Source organism: Phacochoerus africanus, chromosome 2 (assembly GCF_016906955.1).
Source record: "Phacochoerus africanus isolate WHEZ1 chromosome 2, ROS_Pafr_v1, whole genome shotgun sequence".
Taxonomy (NCBI): domain Eukaryota; kingdom Metazoa; phylum Chordata; class Mammalia; order Artiodactyla; family Suidae; genus Phacochoerus; species Phacochoerus africanus.
In genome coordinates, this window is record NC_062545.1 from 75,167,394 (window position 1) to 75,191,059 (window position 23,666).

The 23,666-nt window shown below is 36.6% G+C and overlaps 1 protein-coding gene across 6 annotated transcripts in view; it reads left to right on the forward strand.

The window, feature by feature from the left end:
* CEP57L1 (centrosomal protein 57 like 1) overlaps window positions 1-19,896 on the forward strand; it is a 57,346-nt gene extending 37,450 nt beyond the window's left edge. For 2 of the 6 annotated variants that reach the window (XM_047762388.1, XM_047762379.1), the window contains exons 2-9: window positions 5,698-5,819; window positions 8,222-8,338; window positions 10,149-10,226; window positions 10,716-10,802; window positions 15,594-15,671; window positions 15,788-16,032; window positions 17,044-17,188; window positions 19,493-19,887. In XM_047762388.1, coding sequence (XP_047618344.1) covers window positions 5,706-5,819; window positions 8,222-8,338; window positions 10,149-10,226; window positions 10,716-10,802; window positions 15,594-15,671; window positions 15,788-16,032; window positions 17,044-17,188; window positions 19,493-19,711 — 1,083 coding nt within the window. In that variant the 5' untranslated portion in view covers window positions 5,698-5,705 and the 3' untranslated portion in view covers window positions 19,712-19,887. Of the gene's footprint in view, window positions 1-1,802; window positions 1,983-5,697; window positions 5,820-8,221; window positions 8,339-10,148; window positions 10,227-10,715; window positions 10,803-15,593; window positions 15,672-15,787; window positions 16,033-16,446; window positions 16,500-17,043; window positions 17,189-19,492 lie in introns of all 6 variants that reach the window. The other 4 variants (XM_047762355.1, XM_047762347.1, XM_047762369.1 and 1 more) reach the window with 4 other exon arrangements.
* Window positions 19,897-23,666: the final 3,770 nt, after the last annotated feature.

The window sequence follows — 23,666 nt, forward strand, 5'->3', positions numbered from 1 at the left end:
ACATTTGTTATTTTGGCTTTTTCATTATAAAATGAAGATTAATATAACCACCTATGGCCCTATGGCAGGTTTATCATAAAAATGTCATTAGAAAATAGGAAAATGCTTTTCGAAGAATAAAAGGTCAGATTTGGAATCCTTGTAATAGGCAAGAGGATTAGGATACTCTAGTGAATTAAGCAGAATTGTGTCATATTCAAGGGTTAAATTCAAAAATTGCATATATCCAAATTTAGCCTTGAAAATTCCTCAGGAATCTAATGTATTGGCATAACTACAAAATACATGTATTATAACTTCTAAAATATAAACTTAGGAGGATATTTAAGATTGAAGTAGGAAAACACTTATGACTGCAGGCATACCTATGCCATACAAATTAATTTCTAAGGTAATGATAATCATGGTTTTTTTTAGATGTTCTATAATAACGGTTGCCATTAATAAACATACTAGCTTTGTGGAGCAAAATAACTTCAAGAAATAATAATCCAAATAAAAAAATAATCTCTAGCAAACATCTTTATAATTGGATATAAACTATATGAAAGTTAACCCAGAGCATTTATTTATATTCCATTCATCTTTAGTTTTATAATTTAAAGTAGTAACTGAAAAGAAAGTGTAAGATAATGTTTGTAAACTCTGAACTTATCCGAATCATGAAGATATTAATATAGCTGAATAAAAATCACAGTAGTACATGTGTAACAGTTATTATCTTTCAAGCCTGATATCAGTTAAACCACTAGGTTGTAATTTTTTCTTAATGGAAGAAACTATATTCTTTCTCATGTGTCCTAATTATTAACATTATATCTTGAAAGTATATAAAGAAATAGAAAATGTGTTTTGACCAAAACTGAAGCACATCAAGAACTGCAAAAACTTGTGACTTTAAACCTGAATTTCCTTGTTAATTAGTGGATACTATATATGTATCTTTTTTGTCTTTTCAGGGCTGCACCCGCGGCATATGGAGGTTCCCAGGCTAGGGATCAAATTGGGATCTGAGCTGCACCAGCGACCTACACCACAGCTCACTGTCAGTGCTGGATCCTTAACCCACTATGCGAGGCCAGGGATCAAACCCGTATCCTCATGGATGCCAGTTGGGTTCATTACTAGCCACGAGGGGATCTCCCACTGGATAATATGTTTTAATTTTCTTCATCCGTACTCAGACTCTTATGCATCCCAGACTATACATTATCTTTTTGTCTTTTAATATGAATATATTTTATGAAATTAAATTGGGATTATTAGCTTTTTCAAATCTCAAATTTAAAAAATTACTAAATACAATCATAAATATATTGTTTTTATAAGTTAGAACTTGACCCTCTTTAGAGTTTCAGTAATTTTTCTTTTTTTTTTTTGTCTTTTGTCTTTTTTGTTGTTGTTGTTGTTGTTGTTGCTATTTCTTGGGCCGCTCCCGCGGCATATGGAGGTTCCCAGGCTAGGGGTTGAATCGGAGCTGTAGCCACCAGCCTAGGCCAGAGCCACAGCAACGCAGGATCCGAGCCGCGTCTGCAACCTACACCACAGCTCACGGCAACGCCGGATCGTCAACCCACTGAGCAAGGGCAGGGACCGAACCCGCAACCTCATGGTTCCTAATCGGATTCGTTAACCACTGCGCCACGACGGGAACTCCAATTTTTCTTTTTTTAATGAGGAATATAAATTACTTATTTTTATGGCTAACGAAAATAAACTGTTCACTTTTAAATGCTACTATGATAGTAAGTGTTCAAAAATTCTCACTTAAAATAATAGTAAACAAATTTTTTTTTCAACAGCTCTTATTTTAGCCTTAAAAACTCTTCAGGAAAAGATTTATCGTTTAGAGTTAGAGAGAACACAAGCTGAAGATAATCTAAACATTCTTTCCAGAGAAGCAGCACAGTATAAAAAGGCCTTGGAGAATGAAACAAGTGAGAGAAATCTGGCACATGAGGAACTGATAAAGCAGAAAAAGGGTAAGACAATTCAGTAGTTCTCAGAAACAAGTTACCAAAGTTTACTACTTGAAAATAATAAGTCCAGTTTGAGAAGATTTACTCAAATATCTTTGTACTTATATGCATTCAAACCTTGAGGGCTTGTTCTCAGATGTTTTGATATTTTCACTAACTGGATATAATTTTGAACTTAACCTCTATTATAGCTTTTGTCCTAGTTTACAACTTACTGAGACTAAAAGAAAACTTAAGTTTATAGACAAGTTGTTTAGGAATTCAAATGATTTCAGAATACCAACAAAATCCAGTATATTATTAGCCTGTAATATAATTGAACTACTTTACATTTTCACTAGATTCTTTTTAAATTTGAAAATATAAAGCAACACTAATAATTAAGTAATAGAAAAAGTTAAAATAAATTTAAAAAAATTTTGGCTAACTAATGTGTGACAAAGGAGGCAGGAACATACAGTGGAGGAAAGATAGTCTCTTTAATAAGTGGTGCCAGGAAAACTGGACAGCCACATGTAAAAAAATGAAATTAGAACATTCTCTAACACCACACACAAAAATAAGCTCATAATGGATTAAGGATGTAAGCATAAATCCAGATACTGTAAAACTCCTAAAGGAAAACATAGGCAGAACACTCTTTGACATAAATCAGAGCAGTATCTTTTTGGATTCACCTTCTAGAGTAATGAAAATAAAAACAAAAATAAAAGTGAGACTTAAACCTACAAGCTTTTGCACAGTGAAGGAAACCATCAAAAAAAAAAAAAAAGGAAGAAAAGAAAAAGAAAAGACAAACCACAGAATGGGAGAAAATCTTTTCAAAGTAACCAACAACGGATTAATCTCCAAAGTATACAAACATCTCATGCAGCTTTATAGTTTAAAAAATAAGCAACACAATAAAAAAATGGCCAGAAGATGTAAATAGACATTTCTCCAAAGAAGTCAGATGGCCAAAAACACATGAAAATATGCTCACCATCACTAATTATTAGAGAAATGCAAATCACAACTATTGAGGTATCACCTCACACCAGTAAGAATGGCTGTCATCAAAAATTCTATAAACTATAAATGCTGAAGAGGATGTGGAGAAAAGGGAACCCTTCAACCCAGCTGATGGGAATGTAAATTGGAGCAATGACTATGGAGAACAGTATGGAGGTTCCTTAAAAAGCTAAATATAGAACTACCATATTATACGGTCCAGCAATCCCCCTCCTGCGCATCTATCTAGAGAAAACCATAATTCAAAAAGATACATGCACTCCAGTGTTTATTGCAGCACTATTTATGATAGCCAAGACATGGAAGCAGCCTAAATGTCCATCAACAGGGGAATGGATAAAGATATGGTACATATACATAATGGAATATCATTAACCCATAAAAAAGAATGAAATGCCATTTGCAGCAACATGGATGGACCTAGAGTTTATCATACTGAGTGAAGTAAGTCACACAAAGACAAATGTGATATCACTTACATGTGGGGAAAAGTGATACAAAAGAAATTATAAAACAGAAACAAACTCACATTTCAAAACCAGTCTTCTAGTAACCATAGATGAAACTGTTGGGGGAGGGAGGAATTGGGGGTGGGGTTAATAATATACACTACTGTGTAAAATAGATGATTAATAAGAACCTACTGTATAGCACAGGAAAATCTGCTCATAGTTTGTAGTAACCTATATGGGAAAAAAAGAATGGCTCATATATCCATTATATATATTATAATGGGTAATAATATTATGTCAATTATATATATCCACTATATATCCATGTATGTTATATAGATATATATATCCATCAGTTATATATATAACTGATTCATTTTGCTGTACATCTGAAACTAATACAACATTGTTAAGTCAACCATACTCCAATAAAAGTAAAAGAACTTAAACCAGATGAAAAAACAAAAACGAACCAAAAGCCCACTAGTCTGGGGCAAATATTTTTCTGCAGTATCAATATTAAGTATTCATCAAATAAAGTCAATTATTTACCTAAGGAAAAAAGTTTTTAAGAATTTTATTTAACTTGATTTGTATCCTCCTCTTCTCACTATTTCTGACTTTGGTAGCATAATTGTGTGTGGATGATTTCGTATCTTTACTGTATACATGCCTTTACTGGTGAGCCTTGTCATTTGTGGTATTTTTGTTTCTGGTTGTGGCCTTTTCTTTTCTGCCTAGAGAAATTCCTTTCGTATTTGTTGTAAAGCTGGTTTAGTGTTGCTGAATTCTCTTAGCTTTTGCTTATCTGTAAAGCTTTTGATTTCTCCTTCAAATCTCAATGAGAGCCTTGCTGGGTAAAGTAATATTGGTTGAAGGTTTTTTCCTTTCATTACATTAAGTGTATGATGCCACTCCCTTCTGGTCTGCAGAGTTTCTGCTGAAAAATCTGCTTATAATCTTATTGGGGTTCCCTTGTATGTTATTTGTTTCTTTTTCCTAGCTGAAGACGTGGTACATTTATGCAATGGAATATTACTCAGCCATGAAAAGGAAAGAAATAACAGCATTTGCAGCAACATGGATGGACCTAGAAATTATCATGCTAAGTGAAGTCAGTCAGACAATGAGACACCAACATCAAGTGCTATCACTTAACATGTAGAATCTAAAAAAAAGGACAGAATGAACTTCTTTGCAGAACATATACTGACTCACAGACTTTGGAAAACTTATGGTTTACAAATGAGACAGGTTGGGGGGTGGGGGATACACTGAGGGTTTGGGATGGAAATGCTATAAAATTTGGCTGTGATGATTGCTATACCCCTATAAATGTAATAAAATTTAAAAAAAAACAGATTTTTCTAGAAAAAAAAAGAATTTACTTAACTTGAAAGGTTAATTAGAAGAAATGAACAGACGTGGATATTTCTGTGGAAATTATAAAAAGGACATCTGGACACAAGTTTTAGAGATTTAGAACATAAGTTCTTCAAAATTATGCCTTTTTTCCCCTTGTAACACTACATTACCCTCATAAACAAGTTTCAGGTTTGTGGTTCAGCTTATAAATAGAATGAAGAAATAGGGAGAAAAAAATTTCTGAGTTAAGTGGACAAAAGTGTAAGACAGAACTAAGGAAAGTGAAGTGTTAAAGAATTAAAACAAGGTTGCTTACTTTTTATGGAACTAACTGTGCTGTCAGTAGTTGAAAACAGAGAAAAGTGGGAATTGTAGAATGCATATACTTGAGTTTCCTAAAGAGAAGTAATATATTGATAGGGAAGAGACTTTAGGTCTTCTGCTTTTCCAGATGGTATTGTTTCCCAGGAACACCCAGGATTTTTTTTGGCCATGCCCATGGCTTGCAGAAGTTCCCTAGGCCAGAGATCGAACCCGTGCCACAGTAGCCACCTGAGCCACTGCAGTGACAATGCTAGGTCTTTAACTCATTGAGCCACACAGGAACTCCCAGGCAGGATTTTTATTATCCCACAAGTCACTGATATCCTTACCTTTCAGAAGTCTGCCCTCTGGGTCTTTATGAGGAGACAGTGTTAAACTAGTTATATATAATTAGTGAGATGTTCATAAAATAGATGTTCATAGCTCTGGGAGAGTCAATATTTAGAACTAAAGAAATCTTGAACTTTTAGCTTCTGACAATTCATATAAGGCCTTTCTTTGATAACCAACTCTGATCTATGTGATAATCAACTAATTGTCTCATTATTACGTTTTCTTTTTCGTAGATATAAGTATGCAGTTAAGTTCAGCACAGTCTCGCTGTACCCTTCTAGAGAAGCAACTAGAATATACAAAGAGAATGGTTCTTAATGTAGAGCGAGAGAAGGATATGATCCTAGAACAACAGGTGATCATATTTACATATTTATTATAGTACTATAATTCCTTTTTTTTTTTTTTTCCTTTTATGGCCACACCTGTGGCATATGGAGGTTCCCAGGCTGGGCGTCAAATCGGAGCTGCAGCTGCCAGCCTACACCACAGCCACAGCAACACGGGATCTGAGCCGCATCTGTAACCTATACCATAGCTCATGGCAACAAAGGATCTTTAACTCACTGAGCAAGGCCAGAGATTGAACCTGCATCCTCATGGATACTAGTCAGGCTTGTTACCACTGAGCCACAATGGAAACTTGCTGTGTTTTGAAGAGTACTTAATGTCATGGGGGAATTGTCATATAAATTTAATAGGATATAAAGCTGTGTATAGAAAATTTTGAGTTACAGAGATTCACCCTAGGTTATTTATATTTTTTGGTTTTGTTTTTTATTTTTTGTCTTTTTAGGGCCTCACTTGTGGCACATGAAGGTTCCCAGGCTAGGGGTCGAATTGGAGCTGTAGCTGCCGGTCTACACCACAGCCACAGCAACACCAGATCCGAGCCTCGTTTGTAGCCTACACCATAGCTCACGGCAAAGCCGGGTCCTTAACCCACTGAGCGAGGCCAGGGATCAAACCTGTGTCCTAATGGATGTTAGATTCATTTCTGCTGAGCCAAGACAGGAACTCCCACACTAGGTTATTTCTGAAGAGGACCTTTCTGTAGAGGAAAACACAGAAAACTGGACAGAAAATTAAAAAGATAAGGAGGAGTTCCCGTCGTGGCGCAGTGGTTAACGAATCCGACTAGAAACCATGGGGTTGTGGGTTCGGTTCCTGGCCTTGCTCAGTGGGTTAACGATCCGGTGTTGCCGTGAGCTGTGGTGTACGTTGCAGATGCAGCTTGGATCCCGCGTTGCTATGGCTCTAGCATATGCCGGAGGCTACAGCTCCGATTCAACCCCTAGCCTGGGAACCTCCATATGCTGCAGGAGCGTCCCTAGAAAAGGCAAAAAGACAAATAAAAAATGAATAAATAAATAAAATTAAAAAATAAAAAGATAAGGAAAGAGGGAAGAAAGAAAGGGAGGGGAAAGAAAAGGGAAAGGAGGAAGGGAGGAAGTAAGGAAGAAAAGAAAATACACAAAGATGGAGAATTAACAAGGTAAGGCAAAATCACTGATTCAAAATCTGTGTGCAGACTTAAATAAAAAAGAATTCGACCTCCAGAGAAATTGGTTTCAGGCCCCTTCCTTCTTAGGGAATTTCTGATTCCAGGAGAGTCAGCTGAGATGTTAAATAATGCTTTTGACAGCTATCTTAATGGGACTAGGGAAATTAAAGTTAGAATCCAGAGCCTACCAAGAGTAGGAACCGTGGTAAATCTTCTGTGCTCTGAATGCTTTGTAATGATGAACAAGAAGGAAAGCAACCCAGATTACAACTGTGTTCTAGGTTATCAGAATAATCCAGAAAATCTTAGTTCCTGAAGTTGAATTAAAGTGGTATTGGGTGGCTAATGTTTCCAGGGACCTCAAATTATTTCCTCAAACCTTCCTTTGATACAGTGAGAAATTTCTTAATCAAAGATAACCAGGCAGAAGGACATAAAACACTAGGAAGAGAAGAGGCATAGATAACGGATTATATAAACCCTCTCACAAGTTAGTTCTAGCCTGGTGCTGGCTCTAAACAGACTTTTAAAATAATTATGCTTGCTGTATTCAAGGAGATAATAGGATCAAAATTTTCAGAGCATTCAAAACCATAAAATGGCAGAGAAAATTTGAGAAAGAACCAAATAAAAATTATACAACTAAAAAATACAGTAAGTGAAATTTAGAATTTAATGGTGGATCTAATGGCAGAGTAGGAGAGATAACTAGTAAACTAGAAGGTGAAATCATCCAGATCAATGAAGAGAGAAAATGAATAGTATATTTAGAAAAGATACCAAGAGGTTAAAGTTAGAGTGAGGTCAAACTTAGGTGGGATCAGAGTTCCAAAAGGAAATGAGAAAGAATGGGACAGAAACAATATTTGAAGAGTTAATGGCTAGGAATTTTCCAGAACTGATTAAAAAAAAATCACACCACAGATTGAAGAAGCCATATAAAAAATGCATCAGTTTGGTCACCTTGTGAATAACATCTTGTTTATTTAATACAAGTTTCACTGATGGTGTCTTCCATCATAGGAGTGTTATATAAAGATACATAGAAGATTTTGTTCCATTAATCTACTGTCAGTTTTTGCACATTATATTTATTTTTTAAAAGTATTTTCTTGTTTTTTGCTCTTAAGTACTTGAAGTGTATGTGTTTTTTATGATAGTTTTATATTGTGCTTTGAATTCTCAGAAACTGCATTTTTCTTGCGCCATTGGCATCACTTGCCAAATTTAGGTTTTGTTCTTATACTTTCAAGGCCCAGCTTCAAAGGGAAAAAGAACAGGATCATATGAAGCTGCAAGCAAAACTTGAAAAGCTTGATGTTTTAGAAAAAGAATGTTTTAAACTTACAACAACTCAGAAAACTGCTGAGGTAAGCATTCACTTGTTTCTTTGAAGTGGTGATGCCAGGAACAAATCTTTCATGTTAATAATTTTACTGTATGCGAAAATACAGTAAATCTTAGATTTACAAAACTTTGTTAACAACTTTTAGTAATCCAGAAGTCAATTCCTGCCTATAGAGATGAAAAGTTAATGTATTCTGTCACAGCATGAGTGAGCCTGCCTTTTGATGAGAAATTGTAATTTCAACTTCTGCAATGGCATAACATTTCCATTTGTCAGATGATTTACCGAAAGGACATTGAAAAGATTGCCTTTCACCACTTGCAGTTTAGCCTATTCTAGATCTGTCCTGAAATGCCCTCTCCTTTCCCACCCAAATCCTATCCATTTCTTCCAGCCCTGTTTCCTCTATGAAGCCTTCCTTGAGTTTTCCAACATTCAGGAAGCTCTCCCTTTTAAATAGTACTGTCTTCCTACTCTAAATTACACCATGGATATTAGATGAAATACTTACATGGGGGTTCCTGTCGTGGCTCAGTGGTAACGAACCCAACTAGTATCCATGTGGATGAGGTTTCAATCCCTGGCCTCACTCAGTGGGTTAAGGATCCAGCATTGCGGTGAGCTGTGGTATAGGCCAGCAGATACAGTTCTGATTAGACCCCTAGCCTGGGAACTTCTGTATGCTGTGGGTGCCACCCTAAAAAAAAAAAACAAAAGAGGAGTTCCTGTCGTGGCACAGTGGTTAACGAATCCGACTAGGAACCATGAGGTTGCGGGTTCGGTGCCTGGCCTTGCTTAGTGGGTTAACGATCCGGTGTTGCCGTGAGCTGTGGTGTAGGTTGCAGACGCGGCTCGGATCCATACCGTGTTGCTGTGGCTCTGGCGTAGGCTGGTGGCTACAGCTCCGATTCGACCCCTAGCCTGGGAACCTCCATATGCCGCGGGAGCGGCCCAAGAAATAGCAAAAAACAAAACAAAACAAAACAAAACAAAAAAACAAAAAGAAAAGAAAAGAAAAACTTATGTGTGCAAGGTTGTACGTAATATACACGGTCTGGGTCAAATCATATATGTTTCATATATGTTGTTCCCTAAGTACAACATAAGCTCTTAAGTAACAAGGACAATATCTTATATTTTTAATAGGTCTTTTTATCCCCTCCCAACTGTGCCATTATCATAGGCACATAATAGACATTTATTGCGATGTGGTCTATGTTTTGAATGAAATGTTGAGACCCAAGATTGTAATTCTTTGACCTTCTAGACCTTCAGTATCTCCCAAATTTTCATTATAAAGGTTTTTCTGATGAAAGTTAATAGAGCCTATGCATATACATCTTTTGCTTTTCCTTTGTTTTTCTTCTATGTAATAGCAAGTACAGAAGCCAAGAAAAGTCTTAACATCTTTTGCCATTCCTTTTTGTTACTTTCTGTTTTAATTTACCAAACTACTAAGAATCAAGACCCTAGGAGTTCCCGTCGTGGCGCAGTGGTTAACGAATCCGACTAGGAACCATGAGGTTGCGGGTTCGATCCCTGCCCTTGCTCAGTGGGTTAACGATCTGGCATTGCCGTGAGCTGTGGTGTAGGTTGCAGACGCGGCTCAGATCCTGCGTTGCTGTGGCTCTGGCGTAGGCCGGCGGCTACAGCTCCGATTAGACCCCTCGCCTGGGAACCTCCATATGCCGCGGAAGCAGCCCAAAGAAATAGCAAAAAGATAAAAAAAAAAAAAAAAAGAATCAAGACCCTAAAGACTATTTAGAAAAGAAAGAAAAAATATTTGGCTCTAGATTTTGTATGATAATCCCAGTTTTTTAATTCTTTTGCAGGACAAAATTAAACATTTAGAGGAAAAACTAAAGGAAGAAGAGCATCAGCGTAAGCTCTTTCAAGACAAAGCATCTCAGGTAAATAGAGCACTATATCATCTATCACATTAAGATCATATCTGTTTTATTATACTTTGTATTTATTAACTGAGGCCTATATCCTAGTCTCTAATTTCTGCTTCCTAGCTCTTTAGTTTTGTCTCTTTTTGCTATAATAATGAAATTATCAATAAGTCAGCCAGTATATACTTGTTCGTATTGCCAAGAGGTCTTCTGGTCTTTTGAAATTCTGGCAAATTGTATATAGCCTCAGTTGAAAGAACTCCTGCTATAGATTTTTTTCAGTTTGAGATATATAAAACAATTCATTCTCTTATAAACAGAAAATGATTGTAATTAGCAGTAGGCTTGGTGACTTTTATACACAAAAATAGTATTTCGGGTTTTTTTTCTTCTTCAAAAAACATGTTTATCTTTACAAGCTGAGCTACAATCACCTTTAAAATGTTTCTACAGAAGAAACTTGTTAAAAATCAATTCAATAAAGTTTTTTCTTTAATATTGTAGCTTCAAACTGGACTTGCAATCAATAGAATTTTAATGGCTTCAGTGTCAAATCCAAAGTGCTCCAAGGAAAAGAAGAAATCTTCAAAGGTATGCAAATAACTTTATTCTTATTTGCTAATACTTATCTCTTTACCCTTTTAATATTTAATGACTCTCCATTTCCAAGAAGAATTTGAGATTTATAATAAAAGACATGAAATAATGCTATGAAGTGAGCATAAAAACATAAGTCAAGTGATGATGGATTGGGATGTGAGGACAGCAAATTCCATAAAACCTATGTTAAAGAAAGTAAGAGCAGATGAGCACAAAACCTGCCTCTGAGTTTGCTTGACAACCAAAGCAAAAAGGAGCATATAATGGGCAGTACATATATCTTTGTAAAATAACAATAAGCATTCCAATTTTTCTGGAAGGAATCATTTTTTTAGTACTAAACTCTTACAGAAATGTATTTTGTGATACTTTATAAAACAGGCACTAAACTCACAATAGATGCCAAAAACACACTTGATCCTGGAACCAGGTTTATATAATGCACACATAATAAGACAAGGATATAGTATTAAATTATATTGTATTATAAACCATAGTATAAATTATAATTTTAGTCATTTCTCTAGAGAAATTATTTGTTCTTTTTATGGTCGTATCCTTTGGATTTGCCTAAAAATAAGGATTGGTAAGTACCTTATAAATTTACCAATAATATTATTGTTTAGATGGGTTTATGTTTTGTTTTTATTAAATCTTCTTAATTATTTATAATGGTAAGAAAGAAAATGTTAATCCCTTTTAATCTCGTGATTCTGAAACTGTGGTTTTGATCACCATTATTACAATCTATTCAATATGCATGTAGTGTTTCTGTGTGCTCTTTGCTCTGGGAACCAAGGATGCTGCTATTTGTGAGTGCTGGCCACTGCCATCGGCTCATCCTGTGGATACACTAATGGAGGGAACTTTAACTACTCTTTTATTACATAAAAAAGTTACTATTCAATATTTGGCTGAATTTTTCATAGTTTTTTTCTTTCAAAGAATTTGCAAACTACAGTAATGAAAAACATTTCCCAGTGAAACTTTATATTGATTTTCTTAGCTTATTTCCTTCCTTAAATGTTTTTGTGTCTTGTCTAAATGTTCTTGTGTCTTGTTTTGTGTATTGTCTTATGGTAAGATTAGAAGCTACAAAGCCAAATAGAAAATCACTGTAAGTAATTTGCAAGTGGGAAAAATAGTCACTTTTTTTAGGCGGAAGTGGGGCGCACACGTGGCATGTGGAAATTCTCGGGCCAGGGATCATATCCGCACCGCAGGAGTGGCCCAGGCCACAGCAGTGACAATGCTGGATCTTTAACTTGCTGAAACACAAGAGAACTCCTGATTTATTTTTATATTTATGTTTTATGCCATCCTTTGTCTGATGAGTTAGTGAAAAAGAATTTAAATAAGTTAGAGAGAAGCAAGGTAAAAGAAATGAAGGAAAGAAAAGGTAGCTCCTGGAAAAAAAGAAAAAGTAATTAACAGAAGAAATCACTTTATAAAAATAGTTCAAGTCCCAAGTTCATAGGATCTGCAAGTAATAATTCCTTCCTTTAAAGGTGGCAAGAGCACCAGCATTGCTGAAGGTAGGATAAGATTTTAAGAGACCTTTGTGAGAGTCTTCCTGGTCGCACTGGCATTTACTCCATATCCTAGACATAGTTCATTCAAGTCATACCTCTTGCTTTACATAGACTAGTACCTATGGGTAGTAAAGAGAGAAATAAGACAGGAATTTACAGAGAAGCAGATAAATATACAAATATAAGACAGAGTATAATAAAAATTAGTGGAGGTATAAACAACTTACTGTGCTTCCAGATAAAGAATATGTGAAGGGGTCATGGAAGAAGGGGTCAAGAAAAGCAGCCTTGGAAAATTATTAAGTATTGATACAGATGAGAAGTGTATTACAGTTTGAGGGTATAGTTGGTTTTTCCATGAAGCAATAAATAATTGTTCAGTACTAGGTGTTAGGTGGTGTCATGTGAGACTTAAGGTAGGAAGTATAGCTTGAGTTTATGGCTTATCTTCCATGCCATGATAAGATTTTGAACTTTTCTTCTATAAGTCTTTGGGAACCATTGAAGGCTTGTAGGGACATGATTAGAGCTGTACTTCTAGATGGTAACTGACAATAGTGTGAAGAAGGGGAACTTGAGAGTTCCCTGGTAGTGCAATGGGTTAAGAATCCGGCGTTGTCAGTGCAGTGGCCCGGTTTGCTGCTGGGGTACATGTTCAGTCCCTGGCCAGGGGACTTCCACATGCTGTTGGTGTGGCCTTTAAAAAAAAAAAAGGAGAAGGAGAGCTGGGATGTCAAGAATCAGACAGTTTGAATATTGTAAGCAAGATGATGGAAGCCTATCCTGTGAGGTTTTCTTTATTCTCTCAAAAGGTTAGATTCTTTTTTTTTTTTTTTGGTCTTTTGTCTTTTTGTTGTTGTTGTTGTTGCTATTTCTTGGGCCGCTCCTGCGGCATATGGAGGTTCCCAGGCTAGGGTCGAATCAGAGCTGTAGCCACCAGCCTACGCCAGAGCCACAGCAACTCGGGATCCGAGCCGCGTCTGCAACCTACCCCACAGCTCACGGCAACGCCGGATCGTTAACCCACTGAGCAAGGGCAGGGACCAAACCCGCAACCTCATGGTTCCTAGTCGGATTCGTTAACCACTGCGCCACGACGGGAACTCCAAAAGGTTAGATTCTAATCAGTCAGATCTCATTCAGTATATTAATTAGAAAAATTAATTAATTTTCTATTACTCTTAATTATAACTGCTTGAAATAGCCTTAGACCAGACTATTGTTTTTTGTTACTCAAAGTTACCATTCTTAAGGTACAGAACTTGAATGATTGTCCCAGGTCACCAAGCAGCTTTGAGTGAATAAGAACTGACTCAACAACTTTTGTGATTTCTCTAACTTCTAAACCATTTTACTTCTTTAATTCTTAAAAAAAAAATCCAGGTTTTTTAATAGTTAAGATACCTAAATTTCCATTTAGAGTTGGGAATATTTTGTTTTCATTGTGGAATATGCTCAATTTATTCTTCGTTCTCTTGCTCAAGTGTTAACTAGATTCATGCCAGTTTGCCTTTGACTGTCCTGGTTTTAGCACTGAAAATCCTGTGTCATGGGCAAATTGAGACAATTGATCCACTTAGTTCAAAACCCCCAATAAAAATAGTGAAATAATTTACTTTTAAGAATGTAGTGTAGGGGAGTTCCCATCGTGGCGCAGTGGTTAACGAACCCGACTAAGAACCACGAGGTTGCGGATTTGAACCCTGGCCTTGCTCAGTGGGTTAAGGATCCGGCATTGCCGTGAGCTGTGGTGTAGGTTGCAGACGCGGCTTGGATCCCGCGTTGCTGTGGCTCTGGCGTAGGCCAGTGGCTACAGCTCAGATTCAACCCCTAGCCTGGGAACCTCCATATGCCGTGGGAGCAGCCCAAGAAATGGCAAAAAGACAAAAAAAAAAAAAAAAAAAAAGAATGTAGTGTAGCAGTGTCTTTTTAAAAATGTTTCATGAAAGAGTATATATAACAAAAAATGTTTGCTTGAAAGGTAATAATGAAATTAACACTGGTGTACTTACCACCTAGCTTAAGAAGTAGCACATTACCAGCACTGTTGAGGCCCAGCATATCCCTCTCCTAAATTGTATTCTGTCTATCCAAGGAATAACCAACAATTATGATTTTGCATTTATATTTCTCTGGCTTTTTTTTTTTTTTTTTAAGGGCCACAGGTACGGCATGTGGAAGTTCCCAGTCCAGGGGTTGAATCGGAGCTATAGCTGCCAGCCTATGCCATAGCCACAGGATCCGAGCCACTTCTGTGACCTACACCATAGCTCAGTCCAATGCTGAATCCTTAACCCACTGAGCAACTAGGGATCAAACTCACATCCTCATGGATACTAGTCAGATTCGTTACCACTGAGCTACAACAGTAACTCCAGCTTATCCAGATTCCACAGAGCTTATTGAGATTTGTGTGGGAATATGTATGTCTGTGTGAGGTTTTATTACATGTATAAATTTATGTAACCACCACCACAATGAAGATATAGAACTATTCCACCACTGTAAGACTCCTTCATGCCATCTCTTTATAGCTACACATCATCCTCCCTAATCCTTGGCAACTTCTAGTGTGTTTACCGTCACTATAATTTTATTTCATGAATGTTATATAAATGGAATCATACAGTATATAACTTTGAGAGGATTTTTTTCACTCAGCCAATTCCCTTGCAACACATTAAAAAAAATTTCTGTGTAGTATTACGTGTTATGAAAGTTCCACAGTTTAGCCATTTACCCCCTGAAGGAGATTTGGGTTGTTTTCAGCTTTAGGCTATCACAAATAAAGCAGTTATAAACATTTGTGTACAGTTTTTTGTATGAATATAAGTTTTTATTTTTCTTGGATAAATGTCAGTTGCTGAGTCATATAACTACATGTTTAGTTTTACAGGAAATTTCCAAACTATCTTCCAAAGTGGGTACATTATGCTGTATATATGGGTGATTTGGTTTCTCAACATCATTGCCAGCTTTTGGTATTGTCACTTTTTTTTTTTTTTTAGCCATTATCCATAGGTGTATAGTGATATTTTATTGTAACATACATTTTCCTAATGACTTACAGTGCTACATATCTTTTCATGTGTTTGTCATCTCTATGTATGTCCTTTTCAGTGAATTGACTATCCACATATTTTGTCTGTTTTCTAAAGAGCTCATTTGTTTACTATTGAGTTTTGAGGCTCCTTCATATTATAAACATTTTAACATAATTTTTATTTACTTTTTTCCTGTCAATATTTAGAAAACTAAATGTTTAAAGAGAGGACCACCTCAGCAAATTTATTCCAAGTTTGGATCACTGCCTGTTGTGGCTGAGAAGGTGAGAGGGGGAAAATGAAGACAGTCATTCAAAGCAATTCATGCTTTGTTGTAATTGCTGTTCAAAATGCTATCGGTTATTTGAAATTGTTCTCAGCTGTTTCTTTTCCCCTACAGTCTGCCAGTGCAAGCCATTCTGTGAATGCAAGTACACAGAACCTCCTGCAGACTATGCAACATTATGGGCCACATATCCTTCAGAAACCAGCTAAAGTTATTGAACCTAGGTATCTGTACAAGCCTTCTAGAACAACTTCTCAATGTAAGGCTGTACCTTCTGACTCAGAAAAGTCCATTTCCATTTGTGACAATTTGTCTGAACTTTTGATGGCAATGCAAGATGAGCTGGACCAAATGAGTATGTAAGTATTTATCAGAAGAAGTAGCAAAATATTTAGGTGTCTTTTTTTTTTTTTCTTCCCAGTTTTTCAAATCATGCCACTTATAAATTCATAAAAGCCTTACTTAGCCATTTGGACTTCTTTTGATCTACAATTTCATTGTACTTAAATTTTATCTAAATTTCCTGTGTGTAATTACTATTTTTTCTGATCTAAAGAGTTTCTGTATTCCCAAGATCTAAATTGATAGACATATATTGCTGTCATTCTAACAAATGGGGTCTGGTGACCTTAAATTATAACTTATAAATGCTTTATAAAAGCATTCTCTTTTGTTTGTTATAATCTTTTTCGTTAAATCTTTTGTTTGTTATAATCTTTTTCGTTAAATGAATGATTTCATTAGACAAATTGGAATGCAATTTCTTGTTTTAGACTCTGACTGGTCGGCATTTCAAGTTTGAGGCATCCATAGTAAACAAGATTCGGTATGGGATACATATTTTAAGCTTCAAGTTTAAATATATATTCAACAAAAATTCCAGGAAATATATGATTTGGGTGGCCAGCTAGTTGAACTAAGACCTCTGTAGAAAATGTAACTAGTTCTATTGGCAGTGTTTCTTTGAGGAGGCTATAACAAAATCTAGGGATTTTTTTTCAGGCAAATAACTTTTATAGCTGGAATTCTTCTAAAGAGTCTACATTAAGAATTCCAAAATTGAAACTAAAGATAGTCCCTTAATGCCTCTAGCATATTTTTCTACATTTAGCTATGAACATCAAGAATTCAGACTTTTTTTAAAGGGCTCTTTAAGAAAGTCTAAATATTTCTAAACATATCTAATCTCAAATCATGAGTTTATTTATAATTACCATAGATTTAGTTTGATAAACCTACAGAAAGGGACTATCTTTGAAGGTTAATATTTAACTATGATTAAAATTTATGATTGAACAGAATTGTTTAATTATGGCAAAGACATATACTGTAAACTGTAGCAGTGCTTCATGTTTGCTTTTCTTTCATAGAGAGTACCAAGAACTACTGAGTCAAATGAAAGAAACTGAAAGCCAGTCAGTCTGTGAAGACATAGAATGTGAACTAGAGCATTTAGTCAAGAAAATGGAAATTAAAGGAGAACGAATTTCCAAACTAATGAAGCATCAAGATAGTGTAAGAAGGCTTTAGTAAAAGGTTTTAATAAAAAGATAATATATCTGGATTCAGTGTTGTATATGTGTATGACCTTCCAAATTTGAGATCTGTTTGTATGGCTTAGTGAAAAGATGGTAGACGGGAGTCACTTAGGCCTATTGTAGGGTAGAGTCAACTGTCCCATTGAAATAACATGGTCTTCTTACCTAACTCTCCAATATAAAAAAAGGAAACAAAGTTTAGCTATGTGTTCAGAAATGACTTTGGGAGAGTTATAAGGTAAACTAAATTTGCTTTACAATTTTCCCAGTCACCCTTTTAGGATTCTTGCCACTTATCCCTCTCTTCCCTAATGCATTAATGAAGCCCCTTATGTTAAAGGTGGCTAATTCATACATAAACTTGGCTCCTCAAGCAGTACCCCAACTCTACAACCACTATGACCACTTTCTCAGAATAAGCTGTGCTGTGATTCCCTGGGGGCCTGTGCTCAGCTAGCTCCAGTGAGATAGTGAGGGGGACTCTATTCTTGTGTGTAAATTCTTAATGTCTAAGAATGGCATAACAGTTTTAATATTTCTACAGAAAAATCATAGAATATTATATTTTATCCCAAGACAGTGACTCCATTCTTAGCACCGTTATGCCACCAGGGCAGAAGGCAGAGTGAGTCTTTCTAGGAACCCTCAGGTCATATCCTGCAGCTATCTGCCTATGGAATAATCAGCATTCATATAAGTTGGCAATATAGTAACCTCACAATTTTTTGTTTGTTTTTGTCTTTTTGTCTTTTCTAGGGCTGCTCCACAGCATATGGAGGTTCCCAGGCTATGGGTCTAATCAGAGCTGTAGCTGCCAGCCTGTGCCAGAGCCACAGCAAGGCAGGATCCGAGCTGTGTCTGCGACCTATACCACAGCTCACGGCAACGCCAGATCTTTAACCCACTGAGCAAGGCCAGGGATCCAACCTGCAGCGGTTCCTAGTCAGGTTCGTTAACCAGTGAGCCACGATGGGAACTCCAGTAACCTCACAATTAAGCCTTCCCAACCTTTATGGGAAAGTAATAAAGAAAGCAGAATTTTGGAGTTCCCATCGTGGTGCAGTGGTTAACGAATCCGACTAGGAACCATGAGGTTGCGGGTTCGGTCCCTGCCCTTGCTCAGTGGGTTAACGATCTGGCGTTGCCGTGAGCTGCGGTGTAGGTTGCAGACGCGGCTCGGATCCTGCATTGCTGTGGCTCTGGCGTAGGTCGGCGGCTGCAGCTCCGATTAGACCCCTAGCCTGGGAACCTCCATGCCGCGGGAGTGGCCCAAGAAATGGCCAAAAAGACAAAAAAAAAAAAAAAGCAGAATTTTGCTGCCTTTATTCTTCTATGGCCAATAAAGGGAGAAAGAAATGAAAATTTGAAGCAAACATTTGGCTTTTAAGGCTATACTAGGTAAATTTTCTATATGATTGTGTTAGGGTAAAGATTATATAACTTGTACATTTTCTTAGAATCACATAGGAGAAACTTGGAAGGAATAGAATAATAATATTATTAAAATTTGGCAGTCTGTACCTAAATATTTTAAAAATGTAATATTTCATATTATATTTAAAAATATTTACATATTAGGTCTATGCATAAGTGAAATAGACTAATGGACTAGACTCAAAAGAAGTAGGGTTTAACTAGTTAATAGGTCTTATTTTGTTTAATTTTGTCTATTCAACATTACTATATACTTCTCAATGAGATAAGGTTATTCTCTTGACTTTTTTTTTAAACTAGCATTCAGTAGTGCTTTAAGTTCAGAAATATTTTAAAGAAAAAAACATGTGTATATATATATATGTATTTTTTTACTTTATAAATTTGATGTTTATTCCTAGCACCAAATCTTTGCCTTGTTGTTAATGTCACCTGAGAGGTCCTTCCGTCACCTCCCTGTTCTTCAGATTTTTCCCATTTCATATCTTACATAAATGTTTCTTCCTCTCAGCTCTCTAGCCTTGACCTTGTCCTACTTTAGCCTTCTCAGATATACACTTTTTGTCCTTCTCAAAGTTATTCTGGCTTGGATTGTTCTCTAGTTGTCACATATATGCTTTTCTTTCACTAATAGCATTAAGCTCCTTGAAAGCAAAGATTGTTTTATTCATTATATTTTTAACTAGTATAGTGTTAGGCATGTAATAGGTATTCAATAAATACTTAATGAACTTTTTAATTTCATGTAATCTTTAAGCCACCAATCTGATCCATATATTATAATATGGATAATTTTATAATTTTTAAGTATATCTTTGACTAAAATATTAGATTTTTTTCTCTCCAGGTTCGTAAACTTCAGCAAAAAGTTCAAAGTTCAAAGATGAGTGAAGCTTCAGCTATTCAGCAACAAGATAGCAACCTGAAAGGATCAAAGAACATTAAAAATAGCCCTAGAAAATGTTTACTAACTAATTCTCTTCAAAAGAACAGCAGCTTTCATCCAATACGAGTCCATAACCTTCAAATGAAATTGAGAAGAGATGATATCTTGTGGGAACAGTAACACAGTAGCAAAACTATCACCTTAAATGAACTCTGTCATTGAGATCCTGAACTGTCTAAAGTGCTTTTAATTCAATATACCTTTATGAAATTTTGAATTATGTTTCTAGCCTTTATAAATTGTAGTATTTTTTAAATTAATGCCTGATGACCTCCGAAGAGTCCCAAATAATAAATGATTGCTTTTTTTGTTTTGCTTATTGACTGAGGTACCTAATCTCGCCATATTTTAGAAACATTGTTTACTTTGCACATACCTTAAGCTAAATTTAAGAAATTATACACAAGGAGTTCCTGTCGTGGCACAGTGGTTAACGAATCCAACTAGGAACCATAAGGTTGCAGGTTTGATCCCTGGCCTTGCTCAGCGGGTTAAGGATCTGGCATTGCTGTGAGCTGTGGTGTAGGTTGCAGACGTGGCTCGGATCCCGAGTTGCTGTGACTCTGGCGTAGACCCCAAGCCTGGGACCTCCATATGCGCAGGTGCGGCCCAGAAAAGACAAAAGAAAATTATACACAAATGATATTTAAAATTCAGTTAAATTTGAGACACAAGTGGTATTCCATTTTTTCATTTAGTAGGCTTATAACCTTAAGAACCAATATAAAATTAAGAGTATGGAAAGGTCTTTTAACTTTTGTGATGCTTCCTCCCTATCTTGTTTTAGAGCTGGGAAACTTTTCTTCTTTAGAAAGGGAAAAGCTTTGTGAAGAGGTCTTAAGCCCAAGTCTTTATGCGACAATTAGAAATAGTAACCTAGGAGTTCCTGTCATGGCTCAGTGGTAACGAACCCGATGAGTATCCATGAGAATGGGGGTTGGATTCCCTGTCCTCGCTCAGTGGGTTAAGAATCTGGTGTTGCCATGAGCTGTGGTGGAGGTCATAGACGTGGCTCAGATCCTGCGTTGCTGTGGCCATGGTGTAGGCCAGCAGCTGCAGCTCCAGTTTGACCCTTAGCCTGGGAACTTCCATATACTGAACCTGTGGTCCTAAAAAGCAAGAAAAAAAGAAAAGAAATAGTAAGCTAATCTTAGTTGACAGTAACTTAACTGTGGAAACCTTTCTTTGCTCTTCCCATTCTCTTTTATAAATCTAGTTTTGATTTATTTTAACACAAATCATCTGTTTTATCTTACTCTTTTATAACTATATTTTTGATATTTTGATTAGCAATATCATAAGAGATTTCTTTGAACATATAGCTTTATAATAAATTTACATTTGTTGACCTATCTTTCCAGAAGCCTGCAGAAACTGGTAGACTCTTCTGAACTTTGGTTTCTCATGAAAATTCTTTAGGGCAACTAGAGAATTGGTGTCATCGACTGAAGTAGAAATAGAAGACTGGCAGAAAAGGCATAATAGAAGAGAGGAGCTCAGAAGATAGGGTAGCAGTTTAAGAGATGGTGATTCCAAAGGGACAAAGTTGGAGGTACATCTTTATCTACAGGTGGGGAATGTTCAAAGTGTGAAAGAATTAAAAGATCAAGGTCTTGGGGAGGAATTCCCATTGTGGCTCAGCAGAAATGAACCCGACTAGTATCCATGAGTGATGCGGGTTCAATCCTTGACCCCACTCAGTGGGTTAAGGATCCTGTGTGTCCACAGGCTGTGGTATAGGTTGCAGACGTGGCTCGAATCTGGCATTACTGTGGCTCTGGTGTAAGCTGGCAGCTGTAGCTCCGATTCAACCCCTGGCCTGGGAACTTGCATATGCGACTGGCGTGGCCCTAAAAAGCAAAAAAATAAAAAGATCTTGGGGAGCTAGGAAAAGAAATTTTTTTAAAGGTAGTCTTTACATCCTCCTAGGAAATCTGAGAAAGTGTGTGTAAGAGAAAGAGGATAATTGTGGACCCTCTGTGGGGGAGGAAGAAAACTGATACATTCTCATTGAGAGAATAGGTGCTATATTAGAAGAACTTTCATACCTGAAGTGGAGATGACTGAAAATAATTTATACTTCAAATTGTCCTTGAAAGTAACTAATGGCACAGATAAAAGTTTCTTTCCCTCTGGTTTAAATAGTACATGTTCTTCACCCACTTTTTTTTTTTTGGTCTTTTTCTATTTCTTAGGCCGCTCCCACGGCATATGGAGGTTCCCAGGCTAGGGGTCTAATTGGAGCCGTAGCCACTGGCCTATGCCAGAGCCACAGCAACACGGGATCCGAGCTGCGTCTGCAACCTACCCCACAGCTCACGGCAACGCCGGATCGTTAACCCACTGAGCAAGGCCAGGGATCGAACCCGCAACCTCATGGTTCCCAGTCAGATTCGTTAACCACTGTGCCACGACGGGAACTCCCCTTCACCCACTTTTACTCCCTCTCTCTTTACAGCTTCTTCAGCCCCAGAGATGTTTGCACACTGCTTCATCTAAACTCAGTTTTGTCACCTTATCAATTTTGTGACTTTAATTTTTCTTCTTGAAAATATGAATGCTATAGTTCATACTTAGCAAAAAACTCACCAGGACCATAATGAGCCCAGTCTTTCTGTGCCTTTGTTTATTATGCACTTAGGACAGTGGCCCAATATATTTAGTTTATCAGTGGTGAAATTATTACTTCTAAAAATGTATTACTAAAACAAATTACCAGAAGAAATTAAAATCAATTAAGGAATACTTGAACATTTCAATTAAGAATTGAGAATTTTCTTGCAAAATTAGTGTCATATAGTAGAAAAAACACAGATTTCAGAATTAGGAGACTTGGGGTTCATATTTGTGATTCCTCCAATTAGTTTAGGCAATCGAATAACTTTTTTCAGCCTCCATTTCTCATTTATAAATCTAGGATTGTATTACTACCTACCTCCCAGGCTTATTGTGAGGATTAAATGTCAAAGCACCCAGCAAAAGTGTTGGCACAGAATAAAAACTCAGTAAATGTTAAATCTGAGTACCCATGCAGACTTAGTAGAACCTAAGTTTGTATGGGTTAAAGCCTGAAGGCAAGAGCCAAAAGCTATTCTTCATAAAAGAATATTCTAATTTACTGGGTTTGTTTGTTTGTCTGTTTTTATGTTTTTCTTTTTCTATGTGCCTGGGAGGAAATTGCTTTGGCTTGTTCCCTGGCTCAGGTTTCTAGTGTGTGTGGAGGGCGGGGGAGGCGGGGGGGGGGGGTAAAGAACACGGTCCTACCATGCTGTAGAAATGCACAATCACACACAGCAACTTGGTTTTGCTTCTGTTTGTGTTGTTGGGTTACATTGATTAGGAAAAATGATAAAGAATGGTATCTTATTGCTCTGTCAAAGCTACTGAACTGAAAATGTGTCTCTACTAACAGACTGCTGCTAGCCTTTGACTCCTTAGGGGGTGGAGCAAATGATTTCCTTCCTGGACAGGCAGTCTATGGTCAGTGTACAAGAGTTGCTGTAGCAACCCCAGAGCTGTACTCTGCCTAGCAGAAACTCGGTAGGATTTCATAGATTTTGTTCTCTTAACTGAAAAACAGGTCTGTTTGTTTTTTATCTAATCAGAAATTTTTAAAAATGAAACTGGGACTTAAGCTAAGACAGGTCTCAACTTTGATGAAACTGTGAAGCTGGAAAGTTTGAATGTTTGAAGTAGCAGGTATTGTGACTAACCTAGGATTACTAGGAATAGGAGATGGAATCTTGAATTAACTGTACTTGTGTGGGTCATTGGCAACCTGGCCATTTTTATTAGTTGTGACTAAAGATAAGAAGGTTGGAGGAAAATGCTCAATTTTCAGTAGTATAAGATTAAAAAAGGGAATACTTAATGTAGTGCCCTAACTGGCTGGGTTGGTGTACTTGAAAATTATTTTTGAGTTTTTTTGTATAGCCTTCTTACTTTAAAAATAAAATTTTAACTATAAATTGGTATTCTTAATCCATGAAAAGGCATCAAAAGTTACATGAAAATTTAACTTATAATGTGAGACATCAAACTAAAAGGAAAAGTCAGATGGTCCTGTGCAATTGAA